General features: G+C 35.5%; 1 protein-coding gene across 3 annotated transcripts in view; it reads left to right on the plus strand.

The window, feature by feature from the left end:
* The first annotated feature begins 593 nt into the window (after positions 1–593).
* The window catches only part of GRID2 (glutamate ionotropic receptor delta type subunit 2), a 1,507,251-nt gene continuing 1,483,656 nt past the window's right edge, over positions 594–24,188 (plus strand). For all 3 annotated transcript variants that reach the window (XM_034958923.3, XM_055111628.2, XM_003829901.5), the window contains exon 1: positions 594–731. In XM_034958923.3, the coding sequence (XP_034814814.1) occupies positions 644–731 (88 nt within the window). In that variant the 5' untranslated portion in view covers positions 594–643. The remainder of the gene's footprint in view (positions 732–24,188) is intronic.

Consider the following 24,188-nt stretch of genomic DNA (forward strand, 5'->3'; position numbering starts at 1 on the left):
CACGCAGAAAGGGAATTTTCTCTGCATTACTATCTGCATTACCTTGAAGTTCACTTTTTCTACCCCTCTTGGAGAGGGCTTTTTCCCCCCTCCCTGGTGGAATCTGGCTGCTCCGTTTGGAATCTCCTAATCTTTCCTTTCCACTTAGATTCTGGCAGCGAAGACCAGTGATTCTCTGCGGGCTGTAGGGGCGGGGGCGGGGGTCTTTTTTGGTCCGGGAGGGTGCGGGGAAGGGGGCACATCCGGCGTGAGGGGGGTGTTGGAAGTTGCAGCGGAGCTGGGACCGGAGACCCGCGGCCCCCGCGCAGCGATGGGTCTGATCTGAGCCCCAGCCTCTCCCCCTGCCCAAGAGCAGTAGAGGCTGGATATATTTTTCAAAAGCCAAACTGCAAACAACTCTGGCGATGCCAAAATTCCCCTCCAAGTGACACGGCTTTGCGAAGGAGGTTTCCTCAGGCTGGGCTCTTTCTGTCATTCCCTTCTGCCTTTCTCGGCGACGATAAAAGGCTTTGCTCTGGCAATAGGAATTTAGAAAAAAAGAAAAAGCTGCGCTAAACTCCACCGTGACCTCAAACTCTTTGGACTGTTTGAAAAAAAAAATTGGAAGAAAATCCATCCTCCAAGAGAATCGGCATAGGAGGAGATGGAAGTTTTCCCCTTTCTCTTGGTTTTGTTCGTCTGGTGGTCTCGAACCTGGGACTCGGCGAATGCGGATTCGATCATTCACATCGGTAAGAAAGGGTTGGTGCAGCTCGTGGTTACTTTTACCGTTTCAGTTCTCAAATGTTTCCCCTTCGCTTTCCCCCTCTCCGCCCTCTGTGTGTCTTGTTGGAGGTGGCTTCAGTTCATTGCCCCTTCCCGCTACCCTTCCCTCACACTTGCTCAGTTTTCTGAAAGGATGTGGATGCTCGAACCTCGACTGACTTGTGCTGTTGTTTTGCGGTGATTCGTGGAATGTGGCTGGATGCGTGGGGCTCTCGAGTTGACCTGAGTGTGAGTGTGTGCTGGGAACTGCAGGGGGATTCTAAGTGTGTGGGGAAAGGGAGTTTAATTGACTCTTATCTTCCATATTTTTTTTCCCGGATGTACATTTGCTCCATTTAAAAATTTATCTTTGGGGGAGCAGAGAAGCTGTCACCTGTGAGATGAAAAGAACTGGGCTGGGGGGTAGGGGGAGCTCCCTTCGGATCGAACAGGTGGTTTTGCAACGTGAGTCGGCTGAGTTCGCCGCAGCTTAGTGCGATGGTGACGGGGGTGCCGGATGCGCCCCCAGCCACCCTCTCTTCTCACATCTTCTTGGCTTTATGATCCTTGCGTGTAGTCTTTGAGACGGTGGCGGGAGGGGCTGGCGGCAGTGTCGCCAAGGACTGATTGTCGCGTGCCTCGCCTCCTCGGACACGCTCCCGGGGCCTGGCGCGGCGGCGAAACTGACCCCGGGGCGCTTGGGAAACGCGGGGAAGCGAATGCGCTCAGGCTGCTCCCGAGGTCTGCTTAGCAGATATCCGCCTTGCCTCGCCTCGCCTCGCAGTCAACTCCGAGTAGCCGCGCAAGGCAGACAGCGAAGGCGCCGGGACTACTGCGGGCCGCGACTCTGAGAAGGACTGCCGAGCGGGCTCCGTGATGCTGGTGGCCCCACCTATTGGCAACCAGACGGGCCGGGACTGGCCGCGGCGAGCAGGGGCGGGCGGGGGGCTGCGCGTCATTATCATGCACAGCGCTCGCAGCTTCAGGCTCCAACTCTACTCACTTGCTAATCCGTGAGAGCTGAGCGGGAGACAGGCTCTTGCAGCCTTTTCTGCGTTAATGCGACGATTTCTTTTTCGGAAATTCGCTTACCGAGCCAGCAAGGTTTCTTTGCTGGGCTGCAGAGAGGTCCCTTTGGGGGAATTTTTCTGGGCACAGGACTTTTATCTGTACGCATGGCTTGGTGTTCTGCAAATTGAGGCGACAGATGGGTCACAGCTTCTCCCCTTTCTGTACCCCTGCTTCTCCACCGCACAACACACATACACATACACACACGCACGTACACATACTCCTGGTAGGGGAACCTGCTGCAGGTGGCGATTGTGCCCGCCCAAGCGAGGGATTTCTGTCTAGCGTGCGCGCCCACAGTGGCCAGCCCCTCCGCTCCAGGGGGCTCCCTCTCTTGGTCTCAGAGGCTGTCTTTGTAAACATGTCTGCCATTCTCTATCATTTATATCAGTAGAACTGTCTGTCTCTGTGCAAGGGGTAATGAGGTCAGGATTCAGAAAACCTAGCGTTTGTGCATTAAGTAAATCAAGCACTAATAGCTTGCCTGCTGGATCCCGTTTTGCCTGGGGGCTAACAGTGCCTACAGATTCAGAACTTTTCAGCAAGAAATTATGGTCTCATTGAGTGGTTCAGCAATGTTCTGATAGAGTTCAGAAATGAACTATGCTCCTTTTAGAGAAATGGCATACATTTATATCTAGTTGTAAATTATTGGAGCAGGAATGCAGATATATAATCATAATACCTTTATATTCATTGTATGATTAGGGATTTCTGATGTAGGCTCCTCATCTCTCAGGAGGGAAAGCCTGTGGAAGAATGCTTTTTTTAAATCGCTTATTCTGTGGTCTGCATGATAAATACATTATTTACAAATACCTACAGCTTTTGCTATCCCTTACTAGTTAAATATTATTTTGCAATGCAGTCTGGACATCTGTTTCAAAATAGAACAAAACTGTTGTATTTTTTAGTTTGTATACTGTTGTCTGTCAGAGTGGCTATAATCACATTAAAAAAGTAACTGTGTACAAATTACAGATTTCTTTAGAAAGTTGGTTGTATACATTAACTGTGTATATCCTACTAGCAGATATAGTTACTTCTGAGACAATTAATTTGACTTGAATATAATTAGTACATTAGGTGAGATAATTAGCTGTTTTATAGACTACCTAATATTGTCATGAGGCTAGCAAATTGTTTCAAAAACTTTATCTTTTATAATATATCGAAAAACATTAACTCCTAAATTAAAAAAATAAAAAATGATGACGGGTAGTATGTGTGTAATGCAGTGCCTCCACCCCTACTCTCAGCAAAAGTATAGTAAATTCAAAACCGAATGTCCATATTAAAATTGTAAAGCACCAGTTAACATGAATTGGATTAGTTTCCTTACTTGTTTGAATAGGAAAATAATTAATTTTCTTTAGGAGGTGATTGCCTTCATTTAAATATTTAATGTGAGAAATATGTTTCTGGGGAAATATATTAGTTCAGGACTGAAGGAATGAATGTGATGAAACTGGAGGGAAAGGGAATATTTCACCTCTAGCGATGGAAGGAGATATGCAGAAATGAAAGGTTTTCCCAGCCTCATGTGATGTGTTCAAGCAGAAAGTAGCTGCAATATGTAGTTCAGGCAAACTGGAAAGATGAAAAGACACTGCTCTAAGAGGCTTTTTATATATTGAATTATTTTGGTATTGAACCAACTTATATATACATGAAAATCATCTCCTTCTTTCTCTCTTTCTCTTCAGTTTTTACCTCATGCCGGTAGTTTAATAAGGTCAATTACACATTTTAAACTCTAATATGTTTTGTTAAACCTATTGATTCACTACAGTGATGAAACATAATGGTTAAACCATAATGATTGAAATGAAAATGTATTTATTTTAGTCAAAAATGCACAATTTTATGATTACTTTGAGTTTCAAATATTTAAAAATATTTAATCATTACGTATATTTTTAATACACATCCACACACAGATACACAACCATATAGTATTTAAAAATGAATCACTTCCATTGTGATCTTCTTTGCCCCAATTAAAGAAAGGTCTTCTGACATATAAAAACTATGCAATTTTGAATTATGCCTCTACTTTGAGCCTATGCATTGATTGAGTAATTTCATCAGACCCACATTACTTGATTGCTTAGAAGTTTCCTAATGATCTGCATGCTGTAGGAAGAACCAAAAAGTCGTGAGTGGAATGGCAATGATATTGTGTTTTATGAGGCTATTCAGAAGTCGCTCTGATTTATGTAGCTAGAAAGCTCCAAAGTCTTTGAGATTAGCCACGCTGACTGCTATTTTCTTCATACATCAGTCGTCCCACACTCTTTACTCCCTAAACACAACAGGAGTTTAGAGCACTGCTTTAATTAAGCAGGGATTAGGTGGCATTTCCAGTCAACTGCACAGTTTGTGTTTTGCTTCATATCAACTATGGAAGATCTCATGTTTATATGCTCCTTTCTTTATCTGGTTCCTGTCCTCACAGAACTGATTGTAAATTAGCTGTCCTCAGTTATACATCTCTACAAGGGAACACTCAAACAGTGTACTTATTCATATATTATACAAATCACTAGCATATTTTTGTTGTTTTCAGTCATAGTAAAATACCTTATGTCAACATGGAGTAGAAAAGATGCATTTATTCATGTTTTTCTCACAAACAGATGATACTTTATCCTCTGAAATCATAATCAGCTGTGATATTATATTTGAGAAACCTAAGACAATCCACAGAATATTTTCACTATGAGAATGTTCAAATTAAAGTACAAAATCGGGTAAATAAAAGGTGTCAACACATTAAAAACAATAATAGATTGTAAATGTAAAATACCAGTTATTCTTACTTCTGCACTAAGGATTATTTTGACAATTACAGCATATAAAAGCATTCCCAGAAGATGTGCTGTTCTTTTACCATTTTTTTTTTCAGTTGACTACATGATTTGCATTGGTTAATGATAACCCCCAGGACTCCTCAAGGATTTTTTGGATTGTGTAAGATGTCTCAATGATATTTTATCCTTTTTCTACTTATAGTAGTTGTTTGTTCCTGAAGTTCTTGATAACTGTGTAAACGTCTAGAATGTACTAAGGGACTTGGCTTTACTATTCTTCTCTGTATCATTAATACAGTTATTTGAAGCACAATTCAAGTGTGTATTAAGTTAGACAATGTTGTTATTAATCAAAGATACCAACTATGACATGACTAATAAGCCATTACACTAAGGGCCTTTGCTTTCTATGCCAGGTGAAATGTACATCCACTAAATATCTGTTATAAATTTTAAGCCAAATAGGAATAAAAATCCAGGTGATTAACTTTTGATTTATTCAAAAATAAAAGCCAATTGAAATTGTTAGGAGTGATGGAAGATACATTTTATTCCATTCTGATATCTCAGGCTAATTTTATCATATGGTAATTTTATCTTAAAGGGCCATTGCAATTTCAAAAGCACACTTTTTAATCTAGAAGTTTTTTTTCTTCACCTACACCTACGTATATGACTTTATTTTAAAAAGTAAGATATTCACATTTCTATTGGATCATCATGATATTTTAGATTACAGACAGCATATTGGTGAGTAGCAATACTTAGAAAGTATTACTATAGTGTAATGTTTATTAGAAAATACATTTATGGCCTATAAAGATATCTTTGCCATTAGGTGTCACTGCATTCTGAGCTGTATTTTTTTTTTAGTACTACTTGAAAACCACATGAAATATTTTTTAAATTCTCAGAAAAAAATGTCATTTTAATGAGGTTTGTGATGCTGTAAGAAAATAGGTAGTTTTTATTTTCAAACTAGAAAAATAAATATGATCCCTGTCTCTTATTCTTGTAAGAATTTAATGCTAGGACATATCAACACACCTGATACCCTCTAAACAAATTAGATTGCTAGACCTAGTGATACAATTTTTTTCTCATATTTAAAATAGGAGAGAAATATCTTCTTAAACTAATACTTATTCTCTATGAATAAAATCTAAGACACCTGGAAGGATGCAAGTGTGTTTAATACTGCTGGAGTAAACACACATTAGTGAATAAAGTAGTTTGTTAAGCAGCTTCTAACGGTGGTAGCTCTGCTTACCTATGGGATACTTGAGGTCCCAAACTGATTGTTGTTTTTGAGACAAAACATATGAAAATAGAGTTGTGGGGAAAAAAAAACACATGGACACAAATACATCTAAAAATAATGTCAACCATTTAGTTTTATGAATGACCATATATGTTTTCAGATAATTTTTGCCTGGTTAATTGTATGCATTGTATCAATTCCTTGCATAGTTGCACCTCCACCACTACTATCACTACAAGTACCACAATTATAGGGTTTATTTGTTCATGTAAAACTCATAACTATTCTCACATAGTAATTTATTTGTTTTGTAAAAAGGCACTATCTTCCTTCTAGCATATTTCATTATAAGAATAATGGAGGATGAAATTTAGGGCAACTTTTAATCTGATAATTTAGTTTTAACATTGGCAAACTCACATTATTAGAGAATGCAACACTAGTTTAACTGAATGAATGAATAGTTTGTCTTATGTTAGATTTTGCCCTATGCCAAAGTTCATTAATTATTGGAAAATTAAATGATTAGACAGATGTCTAAAAGATAAGAAAAAATACTAAACAGTTCTGGAATTGATTATTAGAACATCTATGGATTCATGTCATTAAATTGGCAAATTTTAGCATATTGATGTGGACACACATTTCAGAGAATTTGACAAACATATGGGCAGTGTTAAGGTATAATAAAAAAAGTATTCTGGATTAGAATTTAGAAGGTATTGGACTAAATCTCAATTTATAAATAGCTAATTGAATACATTGGAAAGTTATTTAATTTTTAGTCTTCATTTTTATCAACCCTAAAATAAGATTTAGACTAATGTTCATTTAATCTCTAAGATTATATGAACTAAATTGAGAACAATTGCTATATTTAAGGAGGAACAGAAAGGAATTGGGAGAAGAGATACAGTCAAGTGTGGCTATATTTAATAGCTGCCTTAGAGTGACCTTCAAAAAAGGAAATACAAGGGGAAATAAGGAACATGAAATCTTAATTACACAAGTTAAGAACTCTTTAAATTGAAGATGTCTTTGTTGCAAACAAGAATTATGTACATTTCTTCATCAGGTATTCTGGATAACTAGTATCTGATTGAGAGAGCTGGATTTGTTTTTTGTTTTCGATTTTGTTTTCGTTTTGTCTATTAGTAGTACCAAGGTGTTACCTACAGCATCACTCCTATAGAACACTGCAAAATTAGTGTTTAACACTAATTGGAGGGATGAATAGTCTTATGTATCAACTATCATTGTGTACGTACACTTGCCTTTAGAATTTGCAAACTGGGAGTGCATCAGGAATATTAACATATGCTTTATATCACTACAAACAAAAGTAGAGTATAAAGAAAGCAACCAATTCAAAGTTTTTCACTATCCTGGACTCCTGCTTCAGGTTTTTATGCTTTTATCCTACTGTTGTTCACCAAGTAGTCATCAATGTGAAGCTGAGGCTGAGTTGACCCCGAAAGCTTCTTGAGTAGATACAGGGAAGCCAAGTGAACACCAGAAGCTAAGCACCAAAGGCCTACTTATGGTCTTAAATATTCTTAAATCACTCTGTAGTCAAGTTCCTTATTAACAGATTTTTAAAATGAAAAACATTAGGTAATAAATTATATTACAATAGCAATTCGCATATGTTTTTCTTTAAACTAAAATAATTAAAAGTACTATTTTAAAAAATAATCTCATTTTATTGAGCAGAGTACCTGATTTTTTTCATAAGTAAGCTTAAATAAGATATTTGCTTCATTAATAAAGTCATTATAATTCTAGAAGTTAATATTCCTGAAAGTGTATGGTAATATAAGCATTACTACCAACATGTAGTATGTGTGCTAATTGGGAGAATATTCTTTTATTCAGCAAACATTTTATTCTGAATTTACTCTGTATGAAGCATTGCTTTTAGTCTCTAAAATTAAAATGTTGAACCAACAAGCTATGTTTTTGTATTTAAGGAACTTACATTCTCATGGAAGAGGCAACCAGATAAGAAAATATATGATGTAATGTCAAATATTGATAAATGCTATGAAGCAAAATGAGGGAATGAAGGGTGACAAAGTATGTTTTCACTGGAACAGAGACTTGATCCAAAGAAAGGATGTGAACCATGTGGATATCTGATGAAGAATAATTCAGTCAGAGGATATAGCAAGAATGACGGCCATGAGATAAGACACCAAGAAAATCTGCTTAGTTTACTTAAGAAATATATTCAAAGGCAATTGGAGTATAGTTCAGTGAGAAAAGCAGGAAGTGGAAGTAAATGGGGTCTGAGAGGGCACTGAGGAAGATTCTGTAGGGACTTACAGGCCATGGTAAGGTATTTAAATCTTCTAGGTATATTTGGGTTAAGATAAAATGTGTGATATGAAATAGTTTATATTTTAGAAAGATAACATTCTTTGCTTAAGTGCACTGGATAGAGTAGAAGTATAAATTAACAATAGCAAATTGGATCAAGGTGGTAGCTTAGCTAAATGTACAGTTATCAGATTGTGGACACAATGTGAAGATAGGAAAAACAGGATTTTCTGATAGATGAGCCAGGTGGGAGAGATCCAGAGAAAGTAAAGAGGCTTCCAAGGTATTTTACCCAGATACATGGAGTAAATGTGTTACTGTTGACTAATATTCGGAATATGGGGGCATGAGCAAGTTTAGGGTACAAATCAAAATGTGCATTTATTAAATTTTGTATTTCTATTAGACATCAAACTTGAGAGTTTAAATTGGAAGTTTATTATATGATCCTGAAATTGAGAGGTGAGTTTGGGATTTGAGCGGTACATTTGGGGAATATATCATTGTAAATATAGACTCCTGTAAGAATAGTCATAATCAAAGAATCAAAAAACAGTAGATGTTGGCATGGATGTGGCAGTCAGGGAACACTTCTACACTACTGGTGGGAATGTAAGCTAGTATAGCCACTATGGAAAACAGTGTGGAGATTTCTTAAAGAACTAAAAGTAGAACTATCGTTTGATGCAGCAGCAACCCCACTACTGGATATCTACCCAGAGGAAAAGAAGTCATTATTCAAAAAAGATACTTGAACATGCATGTTTATAGCAGCACAATTCACAATAGCAAAATCATGGAACCAACTCAAATGCCTGTCAAAGAATGAGTGGATAAAGAAACTCTGATATGTGTATGTGTGTATGTATGTGTGTGTGTGTGTGTGTGTGTGTATATATATATATATATATATACACACACACACACGATGGAATACTACTCAGCCATAAAAAAGAACGAATTAACAGCATTTGCAATGACTTGGATGAGATTAGAGACTATTATTCTAAGTGAAGTAATTCAGGAATGGAAAACTAAACATTGTATGTTCTCACTGATATGTGGGAGCTAAGCTATGAGGACACAAAGGCATAATAATAAGACAGTGGACTTTGGGGACTTGCGAAGAAGGGTTGGTGGGGATAAAAGACAACAAATATGGTGCAGTGTATACTGCTTTGGTGATGAGTGCACCAGGTTCTCACGAATCTCCCCTAAAGAAACTTACTTATGTAACCAAATACCACCTGTACCCCAATAACTTAGGGAAAAGTAAAATTAAAAGAAAGAAAATAATAATAAAATAAATAAATAAATAAAAATAAAGGAATGGAGGGGAAGACATGCAGAGAGAGAAGAGTTCCAAGACTAGGTCATTTAGCATTCCAAAAGTTTGAGTCCAAGGAGAGCAGCGGATGCAGGAAAAGAGAAATATGAGTAGCCTGGGAGACAGGAGGAAAACCAGGAGTACATGGTATTCTGGAAGCCATGTGAGAAAAGTAATTCTAGAAGGAGAAGTGAGAAACCCTGTTGAATTGTATGTATGCAAATGGAGATTTGATTGCTGGGCTTGAAAATGTTGAGGACAAAGATGACTTTAAAGAAAGTGCTCTTAGTGGACTACAAGTGACAAAATACTGATTGTAGAGAACCCGAAGATTTAATAGAAAATGAGGAATTCTATGAGTTTTGTCATAAGAAAGTGGTAAGGAAGGGAATATTAGGTTAAGGGAAGGATTTCCTTTTATAGCTGGGCATTGGTATATATATGTAATTTTCTGAATATTCAGTCCTAAGAGAATTATCAGTAAAATGATTTAAAATTGATACACCTTTTTCTTTCAACTTATATAATTCCTGAGTTTGGATAGAAAACGTTCAAATAGAAAGGAAATCTGTTTTGTTTTCTTTTTCTTTTTCTTTTGTAATTTGGATCAAGTGACACTAGGCCAAACACACTGAAATTAACCTGAGAGACAAGTTTAGAGTTTAGATTTCATTTAGTTTCCCAGATTGCCATTCAAATTTCATGGAAATTTTTTATCTGAACTTAAGAGCAGATTACATTTTACATAGTATTGCTATAACATTCCAAATGTCATAAATATTTAGTCATTTGGTAATGTACTAATTCCAGGAACACACAATATTTCTATTCTGTTAGTGGTATTAAAATGCATAAAATTCTTGTTATAATAGACAAATTTAAATCCATTGTAAATTTCCTCTGAGTACATTCTGTTATGAATTTGATTTGCTTCAAACATCACTTTGGAAACATTTTTTTAAAAAGTTTTTAATGTGTAGAGGGACAAAAAGGATATATGTGTTGAGGATCCCTAATCCAGAAATCTAAAATCCAAATGCCCCAACATTTGACACTTTTCAACACTGACATGATACCACAAATAGAAAATTCCACACCTGACCTCATGTGATGGATGCACAAAATTATAGAAAAAAGTTGTATGAAATTATCTTACCTTCTGGCTATGTGTGTAAGGTATATATGAAGCATAAATGAACTTAATGTTTACATTTAGTACTATCCCCAAGATATCTCATTGTTTATACGCAACTATTCCAAAATCTGAAAAAATTCTGAAATCCAAAACACTTCAAGTCCCAAGCATTTCAGATAAAGGATACTCAACCTGTAGTAATTACAGGGCAAAGTTTATCATTGCAGCATAGAAATTAAATAGATACAATAAATTCACTTGGCATATCATATTCATATGATTTCTGTGACACATTTAAATATTTCCTTTTATGGATCTTTTACTTATTTGTGCTAAACAATGGATGATAGATTTTCAGTCATAGGTGGACATGAGGAAAGGAAATGTTCTAAATTTAGTAACCTCAGAATTCAGCCTTTTGAATATGAATCTTAGTTCTTTCATTAGTATTAATATACCCATAAGTTGTGTATTTTGATTTTGCACCTAAAATAATAATATCTGTACTAAAATAAGCATGCTAATAGCAGGTGAATTATATTTTTTGTGTTCTTTGTTGTTGTAAGTGTTATGTCCTCTATAAAAACATTTCATCTTGTGGAAACAATGTGATATGGATGTCACATGGTTGTTTCTGCTCTGATACATCTGTTAATTGATATGTAAATATGGAATATTTGAACAATGAGAGGGTAGGAGTCTTATAGTTTGAGAATAGCAATGACTCACAAAAAAAGCAAATTGTGTTCTGGCTGGAGCCTAGGAACTTAATTAATGAAATACAGAACATTGAAAGATATTTTCTATTTACTAGTTCATAGCTTCTTGGGGTGGTGAAATATTTGAAGGAAATGCTGCGTGGACTTAAATCCAAACTTAAGTTGGAATGAACCCCTAAAACTGGTGAAGTGCTTACTATATGTAACTTCAACATCATTAAAATGTCATGTCATTGATTGACTTAGTATCTTAAAATCCAAAGACCAGGCAATACCTTAGTAGCTTTGGTGAGACAAGAGAACTTAGTCCTGGCCATGCACGGTGGCTCACGCCTGTAATCCCAACACTTCGGGAGGCTGAGGCGGGTGGATCACCTGAGGTCAGGAGTTCAAGATCAGCCTGGCCAACATGGTGAAACCCCGTCTCTACTAAAAATACAAAAATTAACTGGGCATGGTGGTGTGCGCCTGTAATCCCAGCTACTCAGGGGCTGAGGCAGGAGAATTGCTTGAACCCAGGAAGTGGAGGTTGCAGTGAGCTGAGATCGCACCATTGCACTCCAGCCTGGGCAACAAGAGTGAAACTCCAACTCAAAAAAAACAAAACAAAAAAAAAAAAAGAAAAGAGAACCCGTTCTGTTGTTCTGTTGTATGACATTTAAAGTGAATTAAAATCCAGAAGACTGATTCCTGCTTCTGATAATCTCTGCAATCTGACAACCAACAAAATTGCGTTAGTGGTTTAGTGGCAGTTGCTATCTTGCTACTCAGAATCCAGATATTCTTTGCTGCTTCTGTGAATGGAAATAACAGAAACCATTGAATTTTCTTTTTAGATATACCAACAACTCTCAGCATAGCCTAGTGGAAGCATGGCCTATATAAGAACCATTATACATTTCTTCTTAAATTGTTTTTCAATTGTTAACACCTTATTAACGTGGGTGATGCTTCATCCACAGATGTAAGAGGGACTGCTCTTCTGTTCTCTTGTGGTGTAGTCATGGTGAGTTTTGGACATTTTCTATAATCCATTAATTTCAAGCTGAGAAATTATGACTCAAATCTCATATTCCATTTGCAGAACATATCAATTTAGGGTTACATGAAACCATAACGTGACATTTTTGGGTGTTTCACCAGATTTTTTTTAGACCTATTGTGTGGTTATAAGAATACAGATCATTGAAACAAGACACATTTCATATCCTTAGAACTTTCAGGAGTATCTGCCTTCTAAGAAAATATTATAACATTAGGAAGCTGAAGGTAGAACAATTCAGAACTCCCAGCTGAACGACTGTGGTCTACTATGGCACTGGAGATCGTGATAATTCAATAAATGCCATTTTTATGGTAGCCTAAAGGTGCCATAAAAACATATATTTCAGAAAAAGACATAGAAATGGGATCAGGAGGTTATCACATACAAATGGTCTTTATAGCAGAAATCTCATTTCTCAGCTTTCTGATGGTTCACCTTATTGCAGTTATAGGCTACAAAGTAAATACAATCATGCCAATTTCAGATCTAAGGAAGAATTTTTTATTATTTTAATTCTTTTATTTTTTAAAAATAGATGCCAGTAATTCTCATGCAAGCTTAAGTAATGAAGGAGGAGGCGTTAAGATGTGGTTATTTGGTAATTAATTAAGCTAATGAGATCTTTTCTAAATTTAATACCGTATATCAGATATTCCATTAAGCATGATTTCTTGGGTATAGAAAAATTAAATTGCCTTTTTTACTCTCACTTCTGAAGTTAATAGTACACTGTTCTTTCATATTACCAATCTATCCTCACTGCCGTATGTATAAAACATCAGTGAAAATGACAGTTTTATGACATTTGACATTTATGACATTTGACATTTATGACTTTTGACCACGACAGAATAATCTACCCCATGGCAGAAGTAAAATAAAGTTTCTTTACAAGTGGCATAACTATTATTAGGAAAACATATTTATATAAACTTTTAATTATATAGGTGTAATTGAAAACAGGAAAAACATTGAAAACTGAACATAACAGATTGTTCGCAAACTAACTGGCCAGTGCTTCTATTTTTCTCCGCAAGAGTTCATGCTGTGGTTAATAAACAGTTAATAAATAGCAAAACTGGCTGCTTTGATTTTTTCTTTTTCTTTTTCCTGTCTACCCTTCAGTGGCAATACTAATGAGCAGTGAAATGGCCAAAAGCAAGAAAAAAGGAGCAAAGGGTTTTAGATAATCTATAAACCAGAAAATCAGTCCCTGACTACTCGTATGCACAGGCTTGCTGAGAAGAAATAGTTTTATTTTCTCAAAATATCACCCAGATTCTGAAGATAGAACTTGCTCTTGGCTGCTGAGTTAGTAAGACGAGTGAAGCTTTTGGGCCACCAAAGAAGAATAAGCTGAATGACACTGACTGGGAGCAAAGTGAAGAATATTATCACTGAAAAAAACTGCCCTCCAGGGGTAATGCTGCTGACAACCAGGGCCCCAGTGATTGGCTCAGTTGCTTGCATCATATTTATGGTGATTTTTAAAAATAAAATGCAATATAAATTGCAGCTATACTACTTAAAAACTTTAGATAATTATGTATAAACTGGGTTGTATTGATATTCCTGTCAATACACATTGAGTCTTGAGCATCTACATTGTATATACCCTGTTGACCTCCTGTTGATGGTATATTATAGACCATGAAGAGGAATTTGAATATTGCACTCTTAAAAAGGAACTGTGAAGCACATGACAATGATAAATGCAAAAATCTGACTAGCAATTAATAGAGGGAAAAGAGGGGAAAAAGGGAAGGTGATGTGATGGAGAGGTACATAGTTTCAACATTATTGATGGTGTTTTATTTATTAAGTTGGGTGGTTGTTTCACAAGTGTTGGATATATATGTGTGTATATATATATATTTTTTTGGTATGCAATATTATATCTGTTGTTACTCTGCTCACAGAAATCGACTGGTTCAGTTCACTTCCACTTTAGTTAGGGAATAAGTTATTTTCTTTTAGGCCCCTCCATCAGGTAGGGTGGCTAAGTTTACAACCCTCTTTGGAGGGAAAGAGAGTGCATACTATATGCCAGGACTATTTTTTTTTTTTTTTTTTTGAGACAGAGTCTCACTCTGTCACCCAGGCTGGAGTGCAGTGGCACGCTCATGGCTTACTGCAGTGTTGATCTCCTGAGCTCAGGCGATGCTCCCACCTCAGCCTCCCTAATGTTTGTATTTTTTGCAGAGGGGATTTTCTCATGTTGCCCAAGCTGGTCTCAAACTCCTGAGCTCAAATGATCTGCCCACCTCAGCCTCCCAAAGTGCTGGGATTACAAGCGTGAGCACCATGCCCAGCCAGTAGGACTATTAAATAGCAAGTCAGAGAAGAATTCAGAAGTCTGTCTTCAAGCACAGTGATCCCTGTGATGGATTCAACAATCCAGTTGCCTTTCGCTACCATTTAGAACAGCATCTTTGAATCTTTGTTTCTTATTTGGTGTAGGCAGGGAGCTCCCTTAAATGTTCAAATCAAAGAGAAGAGAGGAAGGAATGTACAGAGGGAACAACTGGTTTGATGCTATGAGAGGTGGTTTGGCATATTTCGTGTTTTGAATATTTCATAATACATATTTTAAATGAGAATGTATAATATTTTTGTTAGTGATATACTACTATTATTACCTTCTATCTCACACTTGGATAAGAAAATATGAACAATTATTTTATAATGTATCCTTAGAGATACTTACTCCTAAGAAGTGAATTTTTCCTTTATCTTATATGGATGTTATTCTTGGTTTGATTAATCAAGAATAATTGATAATGAGTCTAATCTACCTAAATGATTTCTTGATATTTTAATATTATGTGTCATTCACTCCCAATTCAAAGTAAGATGTACTGTAATGATGAAAGAAAAAATACCTTCTTGCAGCCAATTGAGCTTCATGATGTGGCCCTTGATTGAATTTCCAATGGAATAGTTCATTTTAATCTGTACAAATTGGAAGCAATGAGAGGAAGAAAAGTTTCCATGAAACATCCTTAGAGGCAGCAAAGAGGTTCTTTTAGAATGTCAGGTCATTCAGGCCTCTGGCCTGAGGATTAGCAGGGGAGATGCCTAGGGAAGCTAATAGGTTCTCAACGCTGCCAGAATCTGCCTCTTGGAAAATAGTTATCTTTAATTTTTGGTGCCATTTAACAAAATGTTGTATCTTTTGTGCTTCCTGTCTGGACAAAGCAGAGAAGAAATAATACTGTCATATAAGAAGGGGACCTATGTTTGGGAAGTCAGAGACAATATTTTACATCCCTGAATTTCAAGGACTAATGCAGTGTCTGACAGAATACATACAGTTATGAAATTTTACATTGTTTGTCACATGTCCATATTTGCTTTCAAATCTTAGTTTTTCAGTTTTAATCAGGAATAATAACAATAGCTCCCACCTTGGCTGGGTCATTTTTAGGATAAAAAGTCATTATGTCTATAAATATGCTTATTGAACTCTCAAATATGCTGTAAATATAAGAGATGAAATATTGGAATACTGCATTTGTGGTGGAAGGTGTTGCTTAGGAGAGAGGTGAGAGAGGTTGCAGCCAGTGAACTGATCATTCTTTTGAAGTGGGAGTAAGTACAGAAAATTCAATACAGGAAACCAAGAAAGAGAAACCATTTCGGGAGAGAAATGGAGTTCAGTTTTGAACTCAAAATGATTTTGGCATAACTGTGAAGTGTATATCTCAGACAGTGGTTTCACAGTGATCCCCTTTCCTGCCTCAGATGGAGAAAATAAAGATTATTTTTCATAGTGGTCAATTCTATTTTGACCTAAAAAAGGAAACAGTGTTTTTCTAGTCATCTTTTTCTAGCTTTTCCTCAAATTCAACGTTAATAGTGTCATTTCCTATTTAAAATGTGAACCATTTAAGTATATTCAGGGTACTTATGTTCAGAAAATACTAATTCTACACCAGGAGGCTTATGATCTTTAGTTCCTGTGTCTACTTATTTCTCAGTTTAGAATTAATTTCGAATAATATTACCTACTTTTTTTTTCTCTTTTTTTTGAGACAGAGTCTCACTCTGTTGCCCAGGCTGGAGTGTAGTGTCGTGATCTCTGCTAACTGCAACCTCTACCTCCCAGGTTCCAGTGATTCTCTTGCCTCAGCCTCCCAAGTAACAGGGATTACAGGCACACGCCACCAACATGCCCAGCTAATTTTTGTGTTATTAGTAGAAAGAGTGTTTCACCATGTTGGCCAGGCTGGTTTTGAACTCCTGACCTCAAGTGATCCACCTGCCTCGGCCTCCCAAAGTGCTGGGATTACAGGCATGAGCCACCACCCCCAGCTGATATTACCTACTTTTGAAAATATTTCTTTTTTCTTAGTATTTCTGTTTTTTCCTATAACTGTACATTTTAAAATCAAAGTCTGGTCCTAATTTTAAGAGAATGGCACCATTAATTTATTTGCTGTTGATTTCCAGTCAAAAGAGTTTTAAAACAGAATGATCTTTGATGGAATCTTAGGTTGTCAAATATAAAATAAAAAGATAATTTTTATTTCTTGTTCATAATTTCTTTTATAGTTTCATATTGAATGTATAATTCTCTTACATAAATTAATAGAATTACAAGAAGGATCGAAATATGTTTTATAGAATTTTGTGTTCTTTAGTTACATTTTCTCTGAAAACATAATTAGCTAGAGGAAAGGAAACTTGTGCTCCAAGGATGGCAGAAGTAAAGCCTGAAGTGAGACAGAGGTCCCATTTAGAACCAAACTAAAGGAATCTTGTTGGGACTTTGGGCCTCTTTTTTCCCCCTCCCTTAGAAGACTCCACCTTCATTGTTAAGGACCTGTGTTTTCTGATAAGAAAAGACATTTGCAAATACTGATCTGGAGATGGAAGAACGTGAAAGCAGAGGCAGTGTGCTTGTGTGTGCGCAAAAACACTGTTCAAACTGAGAAGTGGGATAGAGTGGATCCACGTAAGCCAAGTGTTCTTTCTGTCTCTTTGCATCTTTGTTTAGAGTCTAGCTTTTCAGCATGTTTTTTCTAATATGTAAAGTCAGTGATAACTTCAATAAAAACAATTTAGGTATGAAATTATTGGAACTTAATTTGATCATCTCATTCTATTTTGCTCTTAATAAGTTGGTCCATTGTAAAAGAGCCAAGAGTGGAAAATTGAGTGCTCCAATGGGAAGGAAGGGTCTCAGCATCTTTTTCTTGCTCCCAGGCAGTCTAATGAATATCAAGGTAGATTAAATATAAGAAATTTAGAATCAATGGAGCATAACTTGAATGAGTTGACCCAGTCAAAAATTGTGATGATTAGTCATTTTTATAAACAGTCAGAGTAGGATAGAGTAGGAACATATAAGCGTTGTATTTGATGTCAGGGTTATATGTTCAAATCTTGCCTTGGTCTTTTTGCTACTTCCTGGCTGTGAAGTCCTTGGATGAGTGATGGAATTTGCAAAGTCTCAAATTTACCTGCTCCACCTCATGTGTTATATGGATACATTGCAATAAAATTTAAAATATGGACTTATGGACTATTGCAAATAAGGTTCATATTTCAGGAAATTGAACTTGCAACTTACATGTACTGCTAATCAGGGTCCTAGATTAGGCATTAGAAAGTGACATGAGAAACATGAGATCAAATAGGGTTCCCTGTTTATCCCTGTTCCTGAAAGATTTAGATTTATAACTATGGCTTTTCTACAACATATAAATCAAAGTTGAAAGCCTTTCTGGTAAGTATGTGGATTTAAGGTTAACTGTTCTTTCAAAGATGATATTTCATTATGAATTTACATGAAGTAGATGGCTAAAATGTTTGCTAGGGCTGATTCTGATGTTTAGCTCTGTCTTGGTGGCGACACTCTTTTCTTAGCTTTGGTCTAATATAGGATGATCTCCTAAATGTATTGTCCAGTTTATTGTCCAAACCAGGACTCCTTTCGGAATAAAAGGGATAATATACTATTAAGATTGCTCTTGGCAAAGGAAAAATGCTTGAGGTGATAGATATCCCATTTACCCTGATGTGATTACTACACATTGCATGTGTGTATCAAAGTATCTCATGTAACCTATACATATGTACACCTACCGTATACCCACAAAAATTAAAAAATGTTGCTGTTGGGGTGAAAAAGACACATTTGGACTGATTGGAGGCAAACTGGGGCAAATAAGCACCCTAGTATTAGAATACTGCCTATGGGCCTGTGATCAGCTTGAAGTTTGGCTCAGCCTCAATGTTCCCCTAGGTATATTCTCTTTCAATCGCCAATAATTCTGTCTTAGCAGCAGGTTATTCTTTCCTTTTATGCTGATTAAAGAAACAAATTATATTTTGTTTTGGCTATGTTTTATTTTTAATTACTTAGAGGACTTTTACTTTTTCCTTCACAGGCAGCAGAAAAAAGGACAAATAGCTAAGTATAAGTTGTCTTCCTTCATATAAACATATTTAACTGATTTTTAAAAATCAGAATCTAGTGCCTGTAATTGCTCCCTTTATTATTATTTTTTTTGTCCTTTCTCCCTATCTGCTAATTGAGTGCAACTTCTAGCAGAACTGATTGGATATTGGCAATTGCATGAATTCATACCCAACCTCAAATGCTTTTACAAGTATTCTCACATGGAGTGTACTGTTTTTTAAAAATGTAAAGATAGTTTACCAAAAAGATTAAAATTTGCTTTACCTTGAGTCCCAAGAGGAGAAATCATCAAGTAACCAACAGTTTTGATCATTTTTATTTTTTACAGAACTCTATTATAAAGTAACAATGACTTCAAATAAGATGTTAGCCTTAACGGTTAAAGTTTCATAAGTGTATATACATTTTTAAAAGGCTATTTGTTATAGATAATAACTATGAGATATTGTCTTGCATTTTTGAATTAATTCTTCTATAGATACCATGTTATCTAATTTATTCAACCTCTACAAACTTTTGTCTCAGGTGTGCCCTTTCTGTTTCATGTAGAAGTCATTAGATTCTCCTAAAAGTTTTTTTTCCTATCTCTGTTCCAAAGTCCAGTTTTACCTGAAGAAATGATCGTGTGGTAGCCTGCATTGGTCTCTTCCCCTCATTCTCTTGCTCTTTCATTGCTGGCCTACTTTATGTAAACCTTACTCCTTGTTTTACTTCTGGCATCCCAGGTTTTTGATGGTCTTATCACTTTCTATGTTTTCCACATGAAACTGGCTTTGAGAGCATCGTTCTCACACTGTGCTCTGAAGATTGCCACCTTCCTCCTTTCTTCTTCTCTGGTGATTTTGGCCTGATCCTTAAGTCACTTTCCTTTAGAAATTACATGATCATAGGCTCATTCATGGAAAGACTGTTAGAGATTGTCCAGAGCCTAGGACCCTCTTTTGCTGATGAGCACATTGAGAGGTTGAGTGGCTCAAATGCTTCACAGGTAGGAATTTTTTGAATACTCTATGAATTTTTGCTAAAAATAGGAATTATATTCATAGCATCAAAGTAATATTAATGTGGCCTATTAATGTGGGCTATCTAGGAGATAGAAATAGCCCGATTATGTAGAATTCGTTAATTGTTTTCATTACATGGGATCCATTTTACCTGTGCTCTACTATATTGTATTAGAGTACAATAATTAATTCCTTTGAAGCCTACTGAATATAATGTAAGAGGTAACTAACCCAATGTTTGGAGAACTATTCCTACAACCTGCTAGGTGCAGTGAATATATCATCCTCTAGGTTTCTCACAGAATTTAGAACCCAGCAGAGTTTACTCCAGTTCCAAATCCTATTTCTTTTCATGCAGATCCAAACCCTTTTCCACAGCTTGCACTCTCCACTCTTCTTTCCTACTGTCTCTCCCGCCCATCCTTTCTCTCTGTCCCCAGGCTCAGATTGGAACTCTTTTCTTCCCAGATTAACTAAAATTAATTCAGTGTCTATCAGAAACATGTCACTATGTATACATGTATTTGCTTGAGAATAGTTTAAATTGGTGCTAAATGATAATTTTGTGTTGTAATCCTCTTATTTGCAAAGGCTACATAAAATATTCTTGATTATATTCTTGCATAGCCTATAACATGTTCTTAGGTTTCCTATGCTGTGTTTATCCTCAATAATAAACTTTTATATACACATACATACACACACACACACACACACACACACACTGACTTTGCACAGCATCTTCTGTATCACTGTAGGAAGCCTTAAAGTAATATTAAATTAACAAAAAGATGTGTATATTGCAAATGCAAATAAAATCTCTATGATTTATTCAAATTATAGTGAAAATCTATATATGCTGATATGGATATGCATTTGTCACCAGGACTGGTTTGTTGAAGGTTTTAATAGTCAAACATAGTTTGTAATTTATGTTAAAAAGACATGAGATAATTTTTCATAGTTTTCACATATCATTTATTGAACAAATACCATTGTAATAATATTAGTGGAAATCAGAGTTCAAAATTATCACACTATGTAAGAAAAATCTCTTCCAAAAATCCAACTGTACAAAAAATAAATCAGCTTTGCTTTTACATATTTCCTTCTGATTTCAGTCTTTGTGCATGCACAACTGAGCATGCTGTAATATATATACAGTATATGATTATATGTTATATTTAGGCACCCATCTCTATCATTATTTCAGTAGATATTACTAATCTTGGAGCTTTAATTGTTAATTCATTGAACTAAAAGTCATGGAGCTTGTCACATGTGTCTCAGCTCAAATGCCATTTTACCCAAATTTTAGCACTTATGGACAATTAATTTTAACCTTCTTTACCATAGCGTTTTTATATGTAAAATGTAGATATGACCACCTAGCTTGAAGGGTCAAATGAAAAATACATTAAGTAAATGAAACAGATTTTGAAAGAATGAAAGTGACTGGCCCACAATGAATTTTCAGTCAGTATTAGCTTTCCTTCCCCTTTCTTCTGTGCCTTCCCTCAAAACTTCATAAATATAATAAATGTAATAGGCTTTATTTAAATAATTGTACATTTTACTTCAGTCTGTTTTGTGCACATTTGCCAAATATCTTGAGGCTAGAGTTAATTGATTTTTGTAATTATGTCAAGTGAAGAAGAAAACTGCCTATGAATATATGAGTTATTTATATTCCCATTTTCAAACTCAAACAAAGAGATTTGCTATTAGTTTAACATGACAGAAAACACCTAGTACAAATTTTTGTTATTTTTTTTTTATTCTTTCTCCTTTTGGCTTCAGAACTTTCATAAAATAGGAATCTTTCCAGTTACTGATAAACCCATAATCTTTTTACTGCTTGGACTCATTTTAAGATATAACTCTTCTTTCATGACCATTTAACTTTACACTTTTATATCTTTAAAGTCATAATCTCTTCAATCTATATTGTTTTCGAATTTTTAATGTTCATGTTTCAGCAATCAATTCTTAATTTCTTAATTTCTTTTAACTTTATTTAAACAATTATCCACATTCCCGGGTCTACTCTTTTTCTAAAACTTCTAATATATACTGTACTGAAAAGTTTGTTTTCTCCCATGTTTATGTGAGATAATTCTACACATGAAAAGTATGCTTACATGAAAAAAAATAGAGGGAGATAGAAGTTACAGGGATTTAGGTAAGCATTTAATTCTCCTGGCAGTTTTACATACTGGAACTGATTTACTAACTGTTCTTTTATAAAATTAAACTAGACTTGTCTTTCAGAATTGAGCTATCACTGCAATTTTAATCAACAAAACTAGTTCCTAGATTTATAACTGATTAAAGGTCAGTAACTTATTGAGACATTTGGAGGCAAATCAGAACAATGAGCATAAGTACACTGAACATAAGTCCGCAATACTAATTTAAAGGTATTTTAATGAAAAATGACTTTTATTGTATTGTAGATTTATAATTATTATTACTAAAATACAGCTAAAGTATTTCTATGGTGTATAAAGGATTACTGAACTAGTTTGCACACCTTTGGTGCCACTATCATGAATGTAATAAATAAATACAGTCTCCTTAACCCTACTTTATCTGTTAGTAAAAATACCCAGTGGGATTCTATAGAAGTATAGAATATATAGGAAGGATAAAGTGAAAATGACTACATCCATAATCTGTAATGAAAATGATTTATTACTTGTTATTCATGGTCACCTATAAAAACCAAATAATCAGAGTAACATTTATTAAGTACTCACAATATGCCAATCATTGTTGCAAGCACTTTCTAGGCATTATCTCATTAATGTGTAGCAATAATCTTAATAATGCTGGTGTTATACCCATTTTGCAGAGGAGACAAAGGAAGTTTAACAATGCTATATAATTTGCATAACTTCTCTGAGGCACAGAAGATAAATAATACTGTCCGATATCTGTGCTTATTTGTCCCCTTATTAACTGTGTCAAGAACAGTTTTCACTGGGTTTGTATCCTTTCCATGCATCCTCTGCACTTCTTTTTTCCTCAGGTAGTCCCCTTGCCAACAAGAAGCCACATTCTTTCCTAGAGCCCTCTCTGATTTTCTGATCACTGTGATCCAGGTTACTCCACACATTTCTACTACATTGCCACATTGCAGTGTTTGGCACCTCTTTGCTGCCAGCCGTAAAAAATAAAAAAAAAAGGCGAAATATTTCTTCTACTGAGTGGTCATCAAAATATCCTAGTTTTTGTTTCTTTTTTGATGCTTTACAAATAGCTATAATTTTAAGGTAGCTTTTGCTGCATCACACAATGTCAGTGATTACTCTGAAATCACTAATAGGCTCAGTGTCTACCCCTTTAAGTATCTGTTCACTTCTCTCCAGTTTGTCAGTATCAAGTAGTTGAAGCTAGCATGCACTTTATTTCACATTATTCCTAGATGATTAAATATCAGTTTTTAACAACATTCCTGCCTGTAATCCTAGATTGTGTGTGTGTGTGTGTGTGTGTGTGTGTGTGTGTGTGTGTGTGCCTTCTCAATCTCTAGTCCCAAGTTAAACAATTTCACTCAGATCCCCATTTTAGAGTGTACCACATGGTAGGGAGTAACTACACATATGTCACATGTATTCTATGTTTTATCTTTCTTTCTAACTGAGAGAAAGAGTGCTTAGTTAGCCATGATTCCTTGGCCTAGTATTATGGAAATTTGCCAGATCTTTACAGTAAACTAGCCCAGTCCTACATAAAACATTTAACCAACATTCTTCCCTTATTATGAAAAAAAAGATTAAATTTAATTATTTCACAGAACTATTTCAACTGTTATAGTTTCACATTTTTAAAAAATAAAATTTTTAGAACATATATTTCAATGTGTTTCTTGCTGAAGTTTTGTTGTTCTCTAATCCACAAGACATTTCAACATTGTTTCTGAACATGTATTCTTTGGCTGTTCCCCTCACATAGAGAATAGAAAGAAACTAAAAAAGAAATTAACAATGATTAAAATAATACATGAAATAGGAAGTTAAGACTATAGTGCATTATTTACAGTAAGTCATTTTTATTTGGTAAGATGATGCACTGTGTTAAGGTCATCAGGAAAGGAGAAAAAGGAAAACATAAAAGATTATTTTTACCATTATATTTTCAGTTTGCTTCTAATATATGTTAATGTATAAAGTGATAAATGCTCATTCACTTGAAAAGGGGCTATATAAGATAGAGACAGGGAGAAATGTCAAATGTCAAATAATAGCAAAAACAAATAATACACACATTCAAGAGGGAGAATGACCTTTAGAATGTCTAACAGCTGCATGTGGTCTAGGT

Source organism: Pan paniscus, chromosome 3, assembly GCF_029289425.2.
Source record: "Pan paniscus chromosome 3, NHGRI_mPanPan1-v2.0_pri, whole genome shotgun sequence".
NCBI lineage: Eukaryota > Metazoa > Chordata > Mammalia > Primates > Hominidae > Pan > Pan paniscus.